Source organism: Alligator sinensis, unplaced genomic scaffold (genome assembly GCF_000455745.1).
Source record: "Alligator sinensis unplaced genomic scaffold, ASM45574v1 scaffold140_1, whole genome shotgun sequence".
Taxonomy (NCBI): Eukaryota; Metazoa; Chordata; order Crocodylia; family Alligatoridae; genus Alligator; species Alligator sinensis.
In genome coordinates, this window is record NW_005841836.1 from 3,633,404 (window position 1) to 3,652,048 (window position 18,645).

The 18,645-nt window shown below is 41.9% G+C and overlaps 2 protein-coding genes across 6 annotated transcripts in view; one reads left to right on the forward strand and one right to left on the reverse strand.

Annotated features, from left to right (window-relative positions):
- Positions 1-13,675, forward strand: part of GZF1 (GDNF inducible zinc finger protein 1) — a 16,844-nt gene extending 3,169 nt beyond the window's left edge. For 2 of the 3 annotated variants that reach the window (XM_025202051.1, XM_006015428.3), the window contains exons 2-6: positions 2,043-3,409; positions 5,661-5,755; positions 8,297-8,464; positions 9,265-9,422; positions 10,116-13,675. In XM_025202051.1, the coding sequence (XP_025057836.1) occupies positions 2,064-3,409; positions 5,661-5,755; positions 8,297-8,464; positions 9,265-9,422; positions 10,116-10,472 (2,124 nt within the window). In that variant the 5' untranslated portion in view covers positions 2,043-2,063 and the 3' untranslated portion in view covers positions 10,473-13,675. The remainder of the gene's footprint in view (positions 1-2,042; positions 3,410-5,660; positions 5,756-8,296; positions 8,465-9,264; positions 9,423-10,115) is intronic. The other variant, XM_025202058.1, reaches the window with a different exon arrangement.
- A 101-nt stretch (positions 13,676-13,776) lies between these two features.
- The window catches only part of LOC102374855 (beta-soluble NSF attachment protein), a 68,802-nt gene continuing 63,933 nt past the window's right edge, over positions 13,777-18,645 (reverse strand). For all 3 annotated transcript variants that reach the window (XM_025202071.1, XM_025202065.1, XM_025202074.1), the window contains one exon: positions 13,777-18,207. In XM_025202071.1, coding sequence (XP_025057856.1) covers positions 18,103-18,207 — 105 coding nt within the window. In that variant the 3' untranslated portion in view covers positions 13,777-18,102. The remainder of the gene's footprint in view (positions 18,208-18,645) is intronic.

Genomic DNA, 18,645 nt, shown 5'->3' on the forward strand with positions numbered 1-18,645 from the left:
CCAGGTGTCTGGCCAGGGTGGTGGCCCTCGCCCCCAGCCCTGCTTCTGGGGGGCAGCAGCGCAGGGTGGTGGTTTGCAGCACTTTATCCCCACCTGCCCACACCTCTTATGGCCTTCCCAAGTACCCCCAGTTGACAACCCCTGCCTTAGGTTACCAACAGACATTGTATTTGTTCCAGGAAAAGTAATTTTATTTGCGGGCAAACTACAGTCAGATACAGACATTCTTTGCCAGGGCAACTCTCCAAAAAAACCATTCGGGATAAGAAGCAGTAACAGTTGCTAAAAGCAAGTGGATTAGATAATAGGGATAAGCACTTAACATCTAAAATGACTCTGGAGTTAAGCACTAGTCCAAGTTGCCTTTTTCAGTGGTGTCTCCTTTCCTCTTGTTCTTTTCCTTTCTGTTTAAAACAGTTTCTTTCTGAAAACTATTCACAGCATCTAGGGAAGTAGGCTATTGCCTATGAAAGTCCATGGCTTTCTGAACCAGTTAGTCTCTAAGCTCTCCTCCTTTCATTCATCGGCCAGCTTTTTGTAGACACCTTTAGTTTTCATTGGAAAATTAAATGCTTGATACCCAAAATATGATGGGTGAACATTTCAGTGAGTATACTTCTGCCAACAGATTAACATGATCTGTGATTGGGAAACCCAGTTTTTGGCCAACTTGAATCCATATCATTGTTATGGCAAACGCTAAGAAAGAGATGAGACAAAGGAAATATGTAGGTGTTACAACAGAATTGACATTCTCCTTATTAACATTTCTTTATCTTTGCAACAATCCACTTACAAAACTTTAATAATGTAACAGTATCTTGAATATTCATACTTTTGCCTGTGCGGTTAAAAAAAACCCAGCAATCGAAAGTGTGTTGTATAGGAAGGCTTAGAAGCTTACGGAACCTATTTTTTTTCTTATGTATTTGCATGTACAAAAGACAAATGATCTTTTTCAAAGGAAAGGATTTATTTAAATTGAAAAATTCCAAATGGACAATTTAGATACTATGAACACTTTAAGAATTGTTAAATTAAAGTCTGAAAGTTATTTTGTTCAGGTCTCGTCCTCACGCTTTAAACGAGTAACTCTTGGGCTGAATTCAAATATGGAAAATTTCAGTCTAAAAGAAGAATGTCTGAAAATGTATTGGCAACTCAAAACATTCAATGAAAGTCCTGACATAACCAGAACAGCAGTAGGACTGACCAAGTATCTCTTATAAATGTATGCATCTGTAGGTGTTGAGAACGATCTCCTAAAAAGTGTGAGACTATTGGGATCTCATGATAACAGGAGAGGAACCACTTTGGAGAAACTATAGTCTATCCACCTGGGAAGGAACCCATTAGTTTTATAGTTATGCAGTCTTGTAACCTTTTGTGTACTGAGAATTCATATGATCTCGTTACCTCAAAAGACTGTTGTATGAAAGTATTTTGTTTAACCTTGTAAATGTGTGCTTATTGTTTTTCTTAAGAAAAAGGGAATCTTGGTTCTTTTTGCATAAATGAGAGTATTTTTAGAGCCTTCTTTCCCTTTATTACTACCTCTTAGAACCTGATTTGACTAAACTTAAATTATGGTGTAGACGTCAAACTAACTTTAACAAACACCCATAGGGATTTTTTAAAATATATTTTAAAATGTATGTTTGCGGTGAACCATTTTTGAGAAACGATCTAGTCCAGTGGTTTTCAACCTTTTTTTTGTTTGCACACCCCTTTGAATGGTAAGTGTGGGTATTCACATACTTTTGATTGATATTAGTCATCTTTTGCACCCCCCTTAGACATAGGACCCCCTGAGGTCCATGGACCACAGGTTGAAAACCACTGATCTATTTCATGTTTCTTGCCAGATTTGCAAGACTGCCTCTTAGAAAATGACCACAAGTGCCTAAGTTGAAATGGGACAGTCTTGAAAATATGGACCTGATTTTTAAATATTTGAATTCTGGCCCTTAGTTTTCAATTTGATCACTTGAGTTGTGTTAGTATCACCATGACAGACCACTAACATGTGATGTTGCTAATAGCTCTTTGCAGAAAGAAGAAAGATGGAAAGTAATGCTGTTTTACTTGAATCTAAGTCTTCACCAATCAACCTGCTAAATGAAATGCATCAGCTGCGTCTTCTGGGCCACCTGTGTGATGTGACGGTTAGTGTGGAGTATCAAGGTGTCCGTGGAGAGTTTGTTGCTCACAAAGCTGTGCTAGCAGCAACAAGTAAGTTTTTCAAGGAGGTGTTTCTTAATGAGAAGAGCATGGATGGCCCAAGGACAAATGTGTTCTTGAATGAGGTCCAGGTAGCTGATTTTGCTTCCTTTCTCGAATTTGTTTATACTGCCAAGGTAGAAGTGGAAGAAGACCGAGTGCAACGGATGTTGGAAATAGCTGAAAAGCTAAAGTGCTTGGACCTCTCTGAAACCTGTTTTCAGCTGAAGAAACAAATGCTTGAATCAGTGTTGTTGGAGTTGCAAAATTTCTCTGAAACTCAGAACTCTGAGGAGGAGGGCGGTTCCCAGCCAACCATCTCCTATGAGTCCAAAGCAAATGTTGTAGCAGAAATTGACCATGCAAACTTTCTTCCTGATCCTCCAGAATCCCCAGCAGAAAGGCCCAGCAATGGAATGTCTCCTGAGCTGCCAGCTGTTAAATCGAAGGAGAAGGTAGACAAAAAAAAAGAAGCCATTAAGCCACCATATGCTAAAATCAGAAGGGCCAGTGGGAGGCTGGCTGGGAGAAAGGTGTTTGTGGAAATCCCTAAGAAGAAATACACGAGGCGACTGCGAGAGCAACAAACAAATGCGGAGGTCGCTGCAGAAGAGAACAAGTTCCCAAACGACCAAACCATGTTTGAAATGGAGAAAGAAGAGGAGCAAGTGGAGAACACGGTGAAGCCTGAAAATGAAGAGTGTGTTGGCAACTTTGAATCTGAAGAAAACCTTAACAAATCTGAAGAGGAGAAGAAGAAACGAGGTGACAACTTCAAATGCAGCACATGCAAGAAGGAGTTCTTATATGAGAAGAGCTTTCTCAAGCACATCAAGCACAGTCATGGCATTGCAGCTGAAATCATTTACCGGTGTGAAACCTGCAACCAGACCTTTGCCAACCGGTGCAATTTAAAAAGTCACCAACGCCACGTCCACAGCAGTGAGCGCCACTTCCCTTGTGAATTCTGCGGTAAGAAGTTCAAGAGGAAGAAGGACGTCAAGAGGCACATTCTTCAGGTTCATGAGGGTGGTGGGGAGCGTCATCAGTGCCAACAGTGTGGAAAGGGTTTGAGCTCCAAAACTGCCTTGAGGCTTCACGAAAGGACGCACACAGGCGACAAACCTTATGGGTGCACAGAGTGTGAGGCTAAATTTTCTCAGCCTTCTGCACTTAAAACACACATGAGGTATGAACAGACTTAATTGGCCTTGTTAGATTCGGGTGGAAAAGGCAAAATCCCCTGGAAAACATCTTGAGCCCTCAAGTAAAGAGGGGATTAACAAGGAGACTGACTGGGAAGTTTCAGTGTTCCCCTTTTCTTTTCTTTGTAGGTGGTTTTTCCTTTGTCTTTCCAGTGGAAGGGAATGCTGTCATTTTTCTTCAAGTCAAACTTGGGCTTCAGCTCCAATCCTGTCAGTGTGCAAGTGCCTGTGTAACTTTACTCATGTGAGGCATCCCATTGCAATCCATGGGACTTGTTCACAAGAGAAAAGCTACCCAAGTTCTGAAACTACTTGTAGGAATGGGGCCTTATTTGTTCTGCACTAATTTGAGCATCCCTAATATTAAGAGGAAAAATATTGTTCAGTAGGAACAGGAATCCTTTAAAAATGTAATGTCCCCAGTGATGTGTTGAACCCAATACTAAGGTGGTAAGTACCAAAATTCAGGAAGTGAAAATGACTAGTAACAGACCAGTCTGATGTTACTGTTCCAGCAAGGTGAGTGAAGCACAGAAAGTAAAGTGATGGCAGGAGTGGGGAGATCTGTGGTGCTAATATGGCTACAGCACTTTTCATCTTCAGACCTCACTGCCAGCACTGTACCAGAGTTACTGCTCTTCACACATGGGATCTTTGAAGTTCATGTGAGTTTCAGGTTTGGGAGGGCATAACTCGGCTCAATGAGGGCTTGATCTAGTGAGGTGCTGGGATTTACTTTTGCCAGTCCTGCAATGGATGTGCTTTGCTTTAAAGTGAGTGAGACGATTCATGCTTTAAGTTAAGCGCATGTGTAAGTGTTCTGTAGGCCAGGAGCCCAAGGCCTTGTAGGACTAACTCCTAACCAACCCTTGGAGTATCACTGTGAAGTAGGTAAACGTGAGGAACCTGAAATAAGGAAATGTATATTCCAAAGTGTCACTTTCAGAGCTGGAAGTAAAATTCAGTACTGTCATCATGTTCCTAGACCATTACTTCCTCTAAGGCATGCAGAATTTATTACATCTTGGTCTCTTAAAACAGGGTGCTTTTTAGCCTTATAGTCCCTTTGAAGTCAGTGAGCTTGCTCATGGTAGTAAGTACGCATTTGCAGAAGTGAACCTTAAAATGGTATCACCAACCCAGGTATGGAATTTTTTTCACTTAACAGTGTCTCTCTCTAAACCATAGTGACCAGTCTTTGGAAGTCATGCACTGGAGGGATTGAAGATGAAATTCCTCCCCTCTCATGCACCAGTATGAATATGCAGTAAGCTAGGTAGCTGTATTTTTTTTTAAGCGTTGTGAAGGTGTTCAGCATTGTCAGGTCATGCCTACCGAAATAGTCCCAAATAAATTGTATCTAATGTTTTCATATGTAATTTTACGTATAACTTGCCCCCAACATCATTGCGAAAACTGATCTGCTGTCATCTCTGTTCCTACAAAGCTATTCAAAAGGAGTCGCATAATTTAAGAGCGAAGCTTGTGTAGGCTAGAAATTAAAAGTAGAGACAACCAAAGTGAAGTTAGACCCTGATCCTGCAAGTTGCTCTATGTGGAAAAAGGACCCACTCCTTTTGTAGAGCTCATGCAGGATTGGGGCAGTAAGTAAGAAAATGACTGTAAAAGATGGCATCTTCTAATTTTATGTTCTTTGTGTCCTTGGTTTGATGTACAACCACTTCATATTGTCCCTCTAGCCCAACAAAGCCAAAATAGCCAGAGGAGAGGGAGTCAGGCTGTGTTTTGGCTTGTACGTCATTTATAGAAGGTTGTTAGCCAAGTTCTGGTATAGAACATTTTACTGATTATATCAGCCATACAGATGACTCATGGCCTTTCAAATCCCAGATGGAGTCAGAACAGTCAGTTGCATTTTTTGTTACGGTTATATATCCCCTTTTTTCCCTCTTTGCCCTGTTTGTAGAAGGTGGGTTTTCTTTTTCTGGGGTTTGTTTGTTTTTTAAGATTCCAAAAATTCCTGGTCCTTGTACAACCAGAGTTAGCATGATGCAACCAGAAACAGTACTGCCTTTGTGCAGATCACAGTACAGCATTGGGCCTTTAATCTAGGGCATCTTGGAGAAACAGACTCTAAAACCCCATGATGCCAAACGTTACGGTCAGTTTTCAGACGATAATCGTGAAGCCTTGCACTATACCTCCCTGCCCCGTCCCCCTCCCCCCAGAGGAGAGACATGTACCTTTTAGCTCAATGGCATTTTCTCATTTCAGAATCCATACTGGTGAAAAACCATTTGTCTGTGATGAGTGTGGTGCCAGATTCACACAGAATCACATGCTTATATATCATAAAAGATGTCACACGGGTAAGAGTTTCTTTTGTCCATGCGTAAAAGGAGGTCTGGTACAGAACTGCTTCTTCATTAGAAGCTAAATGTTTTTACTAGTATAATATGTCTTTCGCATTAAAGTAGAGGGGGGGTGGGGGGAGGGGGAACAGCACATCATTTTGTGAGCAGTTGTTTTTTGCCAAGCTAGTTGCTGTGCTTAGAGAAACATACAATAAAATAATTAATTGTTTAATTATGATTTTCCTTTGGGCAATTCTAAACATTAGACTCCAATGAAATAGCAGCTGTATAATAATGACTACCATCTGGATACTGAGCAGATACTGGTTCTTTCTGAAGTACAGATGTATTTTGATTACATGCCCTGTATCAGTTGCACTTTTCTTCCAAGCACCACCCTAACAACTCCAAATTTTTCTGCCCCATATGTGTACTCTTGCTTAAAACATCTGAAGAAAACTGTAGCCTCTTTTATAAAATTCTTAGACCAGTTATTAGAAATCTCTCTCTAAATATGTTTATTAATTTAAAAAGGAAACTCCAGTGCCTCTGAGTCAAACACATGACTTTGTCATCTGTTTACAACTGGCTCAATCATTAGGTTCATTACATGCTCCTGCAATCTGCCACTTGTCTCGCTGTGGATGTGGAGCTTCTGCCCATGTGCATGTCAGGCCATGGCTGAGTGTGAGTTGCCCCTTGAAGTGCTGGGGAGTTTCCCAGTGGTTTCAGTAGACTTTGGATAATTGACTTTCAAAAGGTTGCTTTGAAAATTCAATTAGTCCCATCAGCTATAAGGCTTTAGTTTAATTTTAAAAAGAAAATAATACACTCTTCTGGCCAAGATGCAGCAGTTAGCTTAAGAAACATTGCTGGCTCATTACAGTATGCAAACAAGATTACAAATAAATCCCCACCATTTTGTATGCCTCCAGTGTAAATTGAGTTGAATCATAACCAGGGATCCAGGTTTTCTGTTTCCTATGGGAAAACAGGAAAAACACAGATTTCCCCCTTTAGTTGAGGAAAACATGGATTTCTCATTTTAACAGCAAAACCTGTGGATTTTTCACTTTTGCAGAGAGCTCCCTGAAAGCTGGCAGGGTTCCAGCCTGCAGGGAGCTGTAAGGAGGGCAGTCAGGCTGGGGGGCACCATGTGCACATGGCTGCCAGGCAGCCTGGAGAGCAGCTCCTGTAAGTAAGGTGGCGGGGGGATTGAAGCCGAGGGAGGGAGGGGCAGGGCCCCGGCGGGGAGTGGGATGGGGCCATGGGCAGCTTGTCTAGGGGGTGGGGCCAGCTCCCCACCACTGCGCACACTCCCAGGAGGCAGGGGGTAACCCTTGCCTCCCAGATCTGTGTATGGGGTGAGCATGGGCTCCCTCTCCTGGCGCCTTCACAACCCAGTGGATGCGACCTGGTACTGCAGGGAATAGTAAGACTGCATAGGGAAGCTGTATGCCGCTGCAAGCTCTGCACTGCCCTGACAATGCATCCCCTGCCCACGTGGCAGCACTGAGATGCACAAGCCCAAGCTGCTGTGCCTGCTGCTGCCACATGTGCAGGGGGCGCCTTGCCAGGGCAGCGTGGAGCCCACAGCGCCAGCAAGCTTCCCCATGCAGCCATACTATTCCCTGCAGTGCCGGGTCGCATCCACCAGCCTGTAGAGGCCGCAGTGGGCAGCTCACCCCCATCGCATGCACAGATCTGGGGCCATGGGTCCCCTTTGCCCCCTGGGAGTGCCTGCAGTGGTGGGGAGCCACCCTCCCTCCCTCCGGCCAAGCCCACAGCAAGCAGGCAGCAGCGGGGGAGCAGGGCTCTGCTGCAGCAGCTGCTGCCTTGGACAGGAGACTGGATAGCTGGGGGCCCTATCTGGCAGGGCTGAAGCGCAGTGGGGACAGAGGGGCACCAGCATGGGGGGGGGTGTGGGGCCAGAGTGAAGGTCACCAGCAGGGCTGGAGGGGAATGAGGGGCCTTTTATTTCTATCATGTATTTTGGGGGTTTTATCATTTAAAAAAAAAAATTGCTAATTCTATCAAGGAAAACCAGGATCCTTAATCATAGCACCCTGAAATTGTTGCTTGTGAAGGTTTTGTTTTCCTTCTGCTTTCCTAATCGAAGTTTCTCAGGTCTCCCCATCTGCGGGGTCTCAGACACTTCTGCCTTAAACACACCCAAAAATGTCACTGAAGAGAGAACATGAAGATAAAGCAAATCCTTCATGAAGCAACTGTCGAAATCAGCTTCTTAATGGAAGTTACCTTCTAATATAAGTGATCAGGGGTATGAGCCAAGGCCCACTAAAGTAAAAGGAAAGTCCCTGCCAGCTGTTGACTTTGAGCTTTTGTTTACTTCATACACCTACGTTTTGGTGTCCTTAGGAGATTGCCTTGTATAGGTCCTCAGATGGGTGTATTCTGTACCTTTTATCCCGGGGAATTAAACCCATTGCAATAGCTGTGTGCTTATTTGTTTTGCTCAGGGTGTTTGCATGTGATGTCTTTACCAACATTTTATGTGCTTTTGTTTTCTCATTCACCACTTGATCCTTGTTGTAGGGGAAAGGCCTTTTATGTGTGAAACATGTGGAAAGAGCTTTGCCTCTAAGGAGTACTTGAAACATCATAACAGAATACATACTGGTTCCAAGCCGTTTAAATGTGAAGTTTGCTTCAGGACATTTGCACAGAGAAATTCACTTTACCAGCATATTAAAGTTCACACAGGTAGGAAAGATGCTTCTTTGAAAGGCAAAGTACTGTGACCTAACAGGCATAAATCTTAGATTTGCTTAACTTGGAGAGACTCTGCTGCTTTTGAGCCTAGTAATACCACCTCTATATGGAATTCTTAGCTGTTGACTGATGCAGCGATATTTCATTCACTCTGTTCTTCCTACCTAGCCCTCCAAAAGTGTCCGTTTCTTGCTGGTTAAATTGCAGCAGTACCTATGAAGTACTTCCCAGAGTTGTGCTGGTCTCATTAATGATGCTGAAGCTAAAATACTAATTCTCTGTATCTACTTTGCCACATTTGCATCGGCTCTTATATCTTCCAAACCCATTTTCTCCCTTGGCTGTCCTACTGTCTTTCCTTCTTTTTTGCTGTCACAGGAAATAAGGGGATGTTGTTCTGCTGAATGATATTTACATATACCAAAGCAGATTACAAAAGCAAATGGATGTGCTAAATCCTGGAGTTCCTGCTCATATAAATATTTATACTTGTAAATAAGACAATTAATTTAGGCCAGGAGTTTAGTTAATGTAAGATGGTCTGTTGACTCAAGAGTTGCATCAGTTTATGCCAGCTGAGGATTTAGCCCTTAAACTCTAGATACAATCTGTTGATTTTTGGCTCCAGCATAGAATTACACAAATATGATGTTCCTGAGAATGTATTTGAATGTTTAGTGAAGGTGCCTGTACTTGCCTAGTCAAACAGGTGGAGCATTTGGGCTTCTTAAGAGGCTGCAGCAAGAGCTGCTCAGACAAAGCGTCATTCTAAAGTTCCGCTCCAATTTCAGGTGAACGTCCCTATTGCTGCGATCAGTGTGGTAAGCAGTTCACACAGCTCAATGCGCTGCAGCGTCATCATCGAATACACACGGGGGAGAAACCCTTCATGTGCAACGCATGCGGGCGAACATTTACCGACAAATCCACCCTCCGGCGGCACACCTCAGTAAGGAGATATGTTGTCCTCACAGTTCTGGTTTCGAACACTTGTGTGTGCAGGGCATCAATTCCAGGAAAGGGGTCCCATCTCCTTTCTGCTGGTTCTGACCATTGGGAGCCCTTTCCCTGTTACATTGGTATTAAAATACCTCAAAACATTTCCTTGTCTAGTTTAGATTCAGAGCTGTGCTAGATTTACAGACAAATTAATTTCACTGTGGACAGCAGTTCATGTAGGTAATAACAGGAGAGAGGTTTATTTCTAACTTGCCCTGTGACCTGGAGACCTCCATTTCCCTCACTGAGCCAGATGTTTGGCTTGTCCAAGTTTATACTTGATAAATGGGGGGAAGAGAGCCCAATCAAGGAGCTGATTAGGGTGCTCCAATGATCTTCCTGGCCCTGGTACAGCTACAGCAGCTTTGGGCTTAGTTGGTACCAGCACTGGCTTCCTCTTGAGTATGCACTGGCATACTCTTGGGCTGGATCCTGCTATAGAAGTCAACACTGGTTACTGCATTGCCTCATGATAGCCAGGAGGCTATAGCAAGTCACTTCTCCTTTTGCACTGCTGAAGCATAAACTGTGTGCAATTGTTTGAGAATAAGTTTGAGATCCTTGGCTCAGAGGTGATCTAGACAAAAACATTATAGTCATTTCAGACACCTAGTGATGACACTGCTTTGTGTATTGTTTCTAGATACATGATAAAAATACACCTTGGAAGTCTTTCCTGGTTATTGTTGAAGGAGCATCTAAGAACAACGAAGGGCACAAGGCAGAACTTCCTGATGCAGAGTATGACGTGTCACCCAAAATCACAGAGAAGCTGCTCTCTATTGCTGAAAATGGCCACTACCAGAACTTGACTATCGTCCCAGGGAGTGTGACCACACTGCATGACAATGGCTGTACCATGGGGACAGACTGTAAGTCTGATGGGACAGTGGGACCCCAAGAAGCCCTCATAGCTACCACTTTAAATGAGCTTACAGTGCTGCATACACAGACTGACTCTATTCAGCCACAGCTCCATGCTCTGGTAAACATGGAATAAGTTGGTATTGTTCACATATCCAACCTGGACTATAATTCTTTCATACCCTTTGACTCTGCCAATAACCCATGGATAGAATTAGGTCAGGCTAATTCTCCTCATTAGGAGGAGGGACTGGCTGTGAATGGCATCCCCATGATTTCTTGAATTTCAGATCTCCTTTGTGACTATGAAGTGGTCATTATTTCCAATTTGCGTAGTCTGGCTGTAGCTCCTTTTCCCAAAGAATAGGGTAGAATAGTAACTACCAGTTGGAGGAGCAGGGGAGGGGGCAGTTCCCTGTCCCCATCACATTAGTATGGCAGTCTTGAAATTCACTGGTCTCTGATGTCATGGCAATGTTCATTTATTCTATCCGTTTAATCTCTGGAAGTGTATCCATCCAAGATCTTTTACTTATCCTTTTCTGCAAAGGTATGTTGAACCCGTTCACCCCTTGGTATGGATATGCTAGGAGCAGTTCCTTAGGAAAGAGAGAGGGCATAGGTTTGATTCGGCTTCCCACCAGCTTGATTCCACAATGTGGGTAAATGACGCTTTCACATCTCTGGGCCTGATAGCTAATGGAATTCGGTTAATTTTCTCTGGAAATAGGTCTCACTTAAAATGGTTAAAACCACTTCCTGAAATTAATTTTCCTCTCTGCCTTTTTCCAAAGATTGGAGCAGTAGGAGCAAGTCTGGAAAAGCAGAGTTGCATTCCAAGGGGTCTCATTTTGCAATAGCAAAAAATGTGGAAACTTCAGGCTGTAGGATTTGGTGTTACAAAATGGATTGCAATGTCTTGAAATAGCTTGTGGCCTTCTATTTCTGACCTCCAGTAATATGTGTCAGAGCTTTTGATCCAACAGGTTTAATCCAGCAGGCTTAATATTTTTGGCCTATTAATTGCTCTAACATAAAAGCTTTACTCCTTCAGAACTTGAAGCTTTTGCATAAGAGACTAAACTCCTTTCAGCAAAACTACCTCATGGAAGGCTCTCAGGGCTGCTCTGTGTTTGTTTTGCTATAGGAGCTGTACAAAGCCTAGTAGAGGCACTGGCTGTAGCAGCAAAAATCTTCTTGTTGATTAGACCACTCTGCCACCTCCGAAAGAGCTCTTGTCACTAAGTTAATGTCTGCCCAGGGGGTTGCTGTCATAGCCATCAGTGATGGGTGTGTTTTCTCTTCTCCCTTAGGTGTCCTACTACAACTTTGTAGTATAGATCAGGCCTTAAATTACAGGATTAAGATTTAAAGCCGCTGCAGGGGCTGGAAGAAAAAAAAAAAAAGATAAATGATGTAATTCTCAAACTCGTACACCTTCATCTTACAATTGGATCTGATACAGTAGACCTCCACTGACTTAATAGGGCTTCATACAAGGGCAGGGAAAGATCCATTTGCAAGAGGTGTCTGTGCATGGTATGTGGAAAACAGTGGGCATGTCTACATGTGTGCTGGACTGTACTGTCACATTTAGTACTTAAGTATTAAATGACTCCACAGTCCCAATGCCACATGGGTCACTACCAAAGCTACTGTGCAGTAGCATCAGGAGTCACGGTTCATGCCCACCAACACTACAGTGACTTACTGTCTTGTGTAGAGGTGCCCAGTGAGGCTCAGGAGTAAGAATATAGGCAAGGGTCCTCATTGCAGTGTCTGAAAGATTTAGAAAACTTGTGAACAGGCATCTCCATGATGACTTCAGTGAAGCTTTTCTATAATTCAGTGTTAGAAATAGTGCAGGTTTGGGCTGGTGCCTGAAAAACAAGACTGTGAAACTAACAGCTGAGGCAAGTGCCAAAAATCACATTAATGATGACTGCATGTCCATGCATTTTCCTCCTTAAAGGGGGTAGAGAGTATGTGCAGTGGAAACGTATAATGGGTTTATCTTGACAATGTGCCTTTTTACATAAAAGAAGGTGATTAAGAGTTAGATGGTTTTAAAGGTATTTAGACCTCTTCAGTGACAGGTGGGGGTTCTAAAACCTTTAGAAATCTGGGCTCAAGTGTTTGCTCTGAAGCTTCTTATCCCAAGAATAATCCTTATGTGAATCTCAGTTAAGTTAACGCCATTTCTCAGAACTGGGAATTACAGGGAACATGCAGGCCCATTCCTTAAAACAGCCCTTTCTCCATTCTTCTCTCGAGAAAAGAAACCCAATGCACACTGCCTGGTCATTATTAGTAGTAGGTAGTCATGGTTTTTACTCCTTGTTTTGCAATGAGAAGAATAATATTGTATAGATGGCAAAGGGGACACAACAGGGATATTTCTGAAGAACCATTTCTTCCAGCCTAAGCACTTTCTAAGTAAGCTGAAAATTAAGGTTTGTGTTCTCCCTACATGGATTGGCTTGTTATTTTTTGTTACAAAACACAAATGGAATTTTGATATGGAATTACTATGATCAACTGAGCAGAGGTAGTTAAGACTTGAGAGAGAGTGGAGCAGGATTAGCCCAGAGTACTCGGCTACAGTTACCAGCATCATCTTGGGTTATTTTTAGAACCTAGGACTACCTGGAAGAGAGCTCTGTGCTAGGAAACACTGTGGGAATATTACAAAGCAGTTAATATCAGTACAGCTTGTGCTTTTAGTAAGCATCTGTGAAATTAATCGAGAACAATTCCACATCGCCCTTGTTTAGGTTACTTGTTCCAGTTCAGGGCCAAACCCACACAACTCTACCAGTTTACACTAGCTGAAAATCTGCCCTTTTGTGTTGCAACTCAGTTTTTTTGTGTGTGAATTGTTTCTCTTACTTATATTAAAACTTTAGTATTTTCACAGTAACCTCATTGGCTGAAGCTTTTTCTTTTAAGAACCAACTTGAGAAAAGCTTGCAGTAATACCTTAAGTAGGCCAGGAACAGAATCCCTCCATCTCCTTAGGACCCACACTAGTATACAAAGTGCCACAAGTCACTGAATTGTGGAACAGACTTATTTTTGCATCTTAAAATATTCCTGATGTTACTATAGGAAGAGGGACTTGAGGAAAAGATCTCCAAGAGGTTATATTTGAAATATTTATTCATATGTTCCTTTTGATGTTCATGATTCCTAATGATCAGTGTAAGATGGTTGTAGATATATTTAAATTCTCAGCATTAGCACTTGTAGACAGGGAAGCTTTTGTATTCTGAATATATGGAAATGAGTTACCTGTATAAGCTGTTCTTATTAAACTATTATTGCCCTTTCCATAAATGACTTGCTGTCAGTACCAGACTCTTCTGTTCAGGCTAACATACATGTTAAATGCAATGAACTTTTTTAGATGTTTAGAAGATAGGCTTATGAGATCTTTCATAGCAAAACTAGCACCTCCTCATACGCCAAACTTAAATAGTGTCAATGAAATGACAAATGAATCAGAACCTCTGTAAGTATTAACTGAAATCACAGCAGATAACGTGCAAGACTAGACGTGAGCAAAAATACAATACGCCACAATGTCTTCCTAGTTAGATCAGGATGCCAGGGCCACAAGATCCTTTGAAGGGTGTTACAAGAAGGAGGAGGAGATAAGGGCATACTCAGGCTCTCCCAGCTCTCAACACTTAAAGCATCATTTAAGCCACTCATTCTACCAGAGGACAAAACTCAAAGTCCCCCACATTTGCAGTTCCTTGTGCTAATGCAAGCCATTGTGCATCACTGTACGGAGTGCCAGTGACGTTCAGTATAGTTTGCATGTGATAGCTGAGGAACCACATACAGAATTTGAAACCTGTTGCCTAACCAAAACGTGGATTTCAGGATTTTTTTTAAATGCTAAAATAGAGAGTGTAGCTTTAGCAGTTGCCTGTAAAGCACATGCTTCTCAATGGAGCTGTTCAACAGGAAAGAATGCTCAGCGCTACTATTCATAGTTTCACTTTATTACTGTACAGATTCACACACGTTCTGTTCTTGCTAAGACCGTTTCATTATTGATTAATACAGATGCTTGACCTAAAAAAGAAAAACAGAAAAAGAACACACCAGCCTGGCAGCTTGGCTCCAGTTTGTTGTTTTAAAACAGCTGTATCACAAATTTACAACATGGATTACATTGGGTAACATGCTGGAGTCCATTACACAAACGAAGGTTCGCAGTCAGACAGTACAATTTGAGAGCACATTGATAAGATTATACAACCTAGTGCATCTGCTGTTTCAGTACACTCAGTGATGTATCTTGTCACAACTGTGCAAAAATACTGGTTCTAGGTCCTGGAAGGGAAAAAAACCACTAAACCAACAAAAGGTAAAGTAAACAAAATGACATTTAAAAAAAACCCAGAACAGCAACTCTGTATAACATCTACATTCCCTAGCTAGTCAGAATCTAATATCCATGCAAAATTTCATTTAAATCACAAAATTGTGGGCATGACAAAAGCCATCACTTCACATAATCAAAAATATCTTTCCTTATAAATTCTCAAGTTTAGAACAAGTACAGGCATTAAATTTCTACAAAAACAGCTTGCTCTCATTCTAGGCTAGTGATTTTAAACCAAAGGCTATGTTTCTGTGCAAAGAAGAGCTATGTGCATCCTCCTTGAATTATCTGTGCTAGAGGGGGAGGTTTCAATTAGTAAGACAAGAACAAAACAAAAAAGGTTTTTTTGCCACCTATGTAATAGAGTTCCTTCAAGAGACCCTCCTGTTTTGCCCATTTACTATGGAAAAGCCATATAGTGATGTGCAACATGCATTTTACAATAGCATCACATGAAGACAACAGCTATCAGGAGCTTGCACATGAGCAGTAACTGCACAAGGAAATATGCCAACGGGCTAACATCTACTTTTATCGCTGCATCTGATTCGTTACACTTCCCTTGTCCCTAGCACACACTGTGGCTGACAGTTACTGCAAATGGCAGCCTGTGCTCCTAGCATGACCAGACAGAGAAGCTCTATCTCATTCTAAAAAATGAGACACTTCAGCAGAATCCCAGGAACTGCTTTGTGCTATGAACATCCTGAGCTAGGTTCTTCTCTGTGCCTTTGTGTAAGGAACGTAGGAGTGCACTTTTCCCTCCAAAGAAATGGTTTTCCTAAGGGGACAGTAGGAGGGAAAAAAAAAAAAAAAATCAGTATACAAATGCTTATGTGGGTGGCTGTCTTCCCCCTCCAGGTCAATCATATGGCACATCTACAAATCAACCTTTCATTAACAAGCAAGTTTAACAGAAAGTGACAGGTTCAAAAATGATTCTAGATGGTAGGAAGCAAGAGGTCTAGTCCAACTGAACCAAACTAAGATGAGTAACCTGCATGCAACTGAAGGGGCTTCAATGCCAATGAGAGAGCCAAGTCCAGTTCTGACTAAGTGCTGATACAGGGGTAAAGGGAAGAATCTGTTCTCCCTGGCTAACTTGAGACAGCAGAGGAAGAGTACAGGCTGACTCCAGCATTGTTTAAGGAAATTTTCTATTGCAAGAGGGATGGGAGAATCATCCATCTTCCTCCTAAATAAATCAATGGCATGTCTGTGTTTAAAGAAAAGCCTAATTTGTTCCACAGCAGCTTCCCCTGTCCTGCTGTCCATATACACAGTGGCTCAAGCAGCTGCCCTGTATAAGTCTCAAGCCATCCCTGCAGCGGCCAACTACTGTAAACAAAAGCTGGTTTTGCATGTTACACAGCTTTTTCAACACCTCTAACATGAGCCAAGTTGCTTCTTCCTTTCTCCTGTTTCTTCATTGTGTATCTACATCCTGTTCAGCTGGCAAGTAGGAAAAGTTGTAAATTCTACTAGGAGCAGAAAGAGATCTTGTCCAAACTGAGTAAATTGTGTCATCTCAGTCAAAGTGCAGAGTAAGCTGCACTTTGCACAACACAGAGCTAAAAGGGCAGAACAGAAGCCCTTCCCGGGTTGAGTTAGATATGTAAAAAATACATAAGTGAAAGGGGATGCAAATTAAAAGCCCTGGAGATGGATTATTAAAACATTCTTGTGTTTTTTCTTTCCTGGAATTCTTCATTTGGTCTCAAGGAATTTTTCTGTAAACAAATGATAGTTCTGCAGTGTCTCCAGGTTCTTAGAACATGCCGTTTAAGTTACTCCAAGCAACACAGTCATTCAGACCCATTTTGTCTTGGAAAATTGGCAGCCCAGACAACACAGAAAAATGAAAGCCAGCAGCTCCCCTGTTAGGAACGTGATAGGTCCATGCATACCTGCAGCATTCCTTCTTCCACAAACACAAGATCCAACTTGGGCCAATCCTGGTAGCAATATAACTGTCAGCTGTGGGATACTAGTGTTTTCCTACTTTATGACGATGGACAGTTTAAAAGGTCAAGTGACTCAAGTGGCATTTACGCAAGTACAGCTAGTAGCCTTTGCTTGTGTATGCAACATTGATGATATACAAAATCATTTCCACAGCTTACTCTTACAGCAGAGAAATAGGCCACATCACACTAAGAAACTGTATATGGTCACACTTTCATTTATATTAAATATAGGTTGCTTGTCTAATTAGCTGCACTGAAACCAAGGCTTGCCCAAAGGAAAACAGAGTGCACGCATTTAAAAAAAAAAAAAATCACTTTAGTGTTTTCTTCATTTCAGCGTAATGTGAAAGCAAAGCCTGATCAAGCTATGGTCCAGCCATGCTAAGGAGGGTCCTCTCATCTAGTATTGTGTCTAATGCAGTGGATTTCACACACCACAACACTGAGATAGCTCAGCCAACAGCACAATAGTGAAACATGTGTCCTGGCACACACATGAAAAACACCTGCAGTAAAGATGATAGCAAGAGCTCATGTAAATGAAAAGTTAGAAAAATATATTATTACTTGGGTAAAGTCATCTCAGGGTAGGAGGGATGGGATGCACCACAAAATAAAGTGGAAAAATCTCTTCAAGAAAAAATAGAAGAAACTTACATTTTATATATAGTTCTTAAATATAAAATACATGATTGGCTAGGTCCTATTTAGTAAGTTTGTGGAGGGGTAATAAGCTATTAGAAGTGGTCATCCCTCCCCTCTGAAGAATGATCAGGGTTTCAGACCTATGTCATTATGTATTCTGTATTTATACATGCACACATGTATCTGTAGAGTACATACACACATGCATACTGTATATAAAAGGTCACAAGCTTTTCACTAGCACCATCAAAATAGCTTTACCATTTTAAAAACAAAATTCTAAACATATCTGAGTGAAGTCCATTAAAAACATAAAACATTAACAGCAGCATTAATTCAGAAACTTGCGTGTACTGCATGTCATGAGAAGAACAAATACTTACACACCTGGATCAAAAGAGCCTGGAGATCACAAACTTGTAGAGTAATGGCAGAAGAGATTTAAAATGTAGACTTGGCTCATCAGCTAGCAAAAATAAAGATTTCTGCCATAAGTGTTTCTTTCATCCATCTAAGAGTTTCACAAACCTTTATTGATTTCACAGTGGAAGGATCCATCAGCAACACCTAAAGTATCATTTCTTTCCCCATCCATGTCATCCAAACAGACAGCAGGATACTAACACCACACAAGTCATTGGTTCATAAGCGACAAAGTTAAGCTAGACATAGTATCAAGTATCCCTTAATGGTCCCTGGCCGTAACACAAACACAGATTTAAGAGTTAGGCTGCATGCCACAAAATATCACAGACAAGTCACTTCAAGTCTCCTTCCCCTTCGCCTTGAATGGACTTTTTGATGCGGAGCAACATGGTGGTTAGCCACTGGTCCAAGCGAGAAATGGAGTCAAATTCCTTGACCTGATGGAAGGAAGTTTAATGCTGGTTATTAGAAAGCAAACCGCAATGCTAACAACAAATTGGTACACTGCATTTAATTAACTTAAAAAAATCTGGCTCTTAAAGTTTACATATAATTTGGTAAGAGAGTCACTTGACTGGGATGGTTTGGTCAGGGCTGATCCTGCCCTGAGCAGGCGCCTGGACTAGATTACTTCCTGAGGTCCCTTTCAGCCCAACTTTTCTGATTCTATTTCCTTAAGCCAGTGATTCTCAACCAGGGTTACTAAATCCTTTGAAGGATGCCCCCAAAAGTGTAAGGAGATAAGCAAATAAGTATAGGCTCAAGCTCAGTCCTTGCCTAGCCAATCCCCTACTCCCACTGCAAAGCCCCTTCTGCTAGGAGATAGAGCATTGTAATGTTAGTTGGGGTTTTTTATTGGGGGGGGGGGGGGAAGG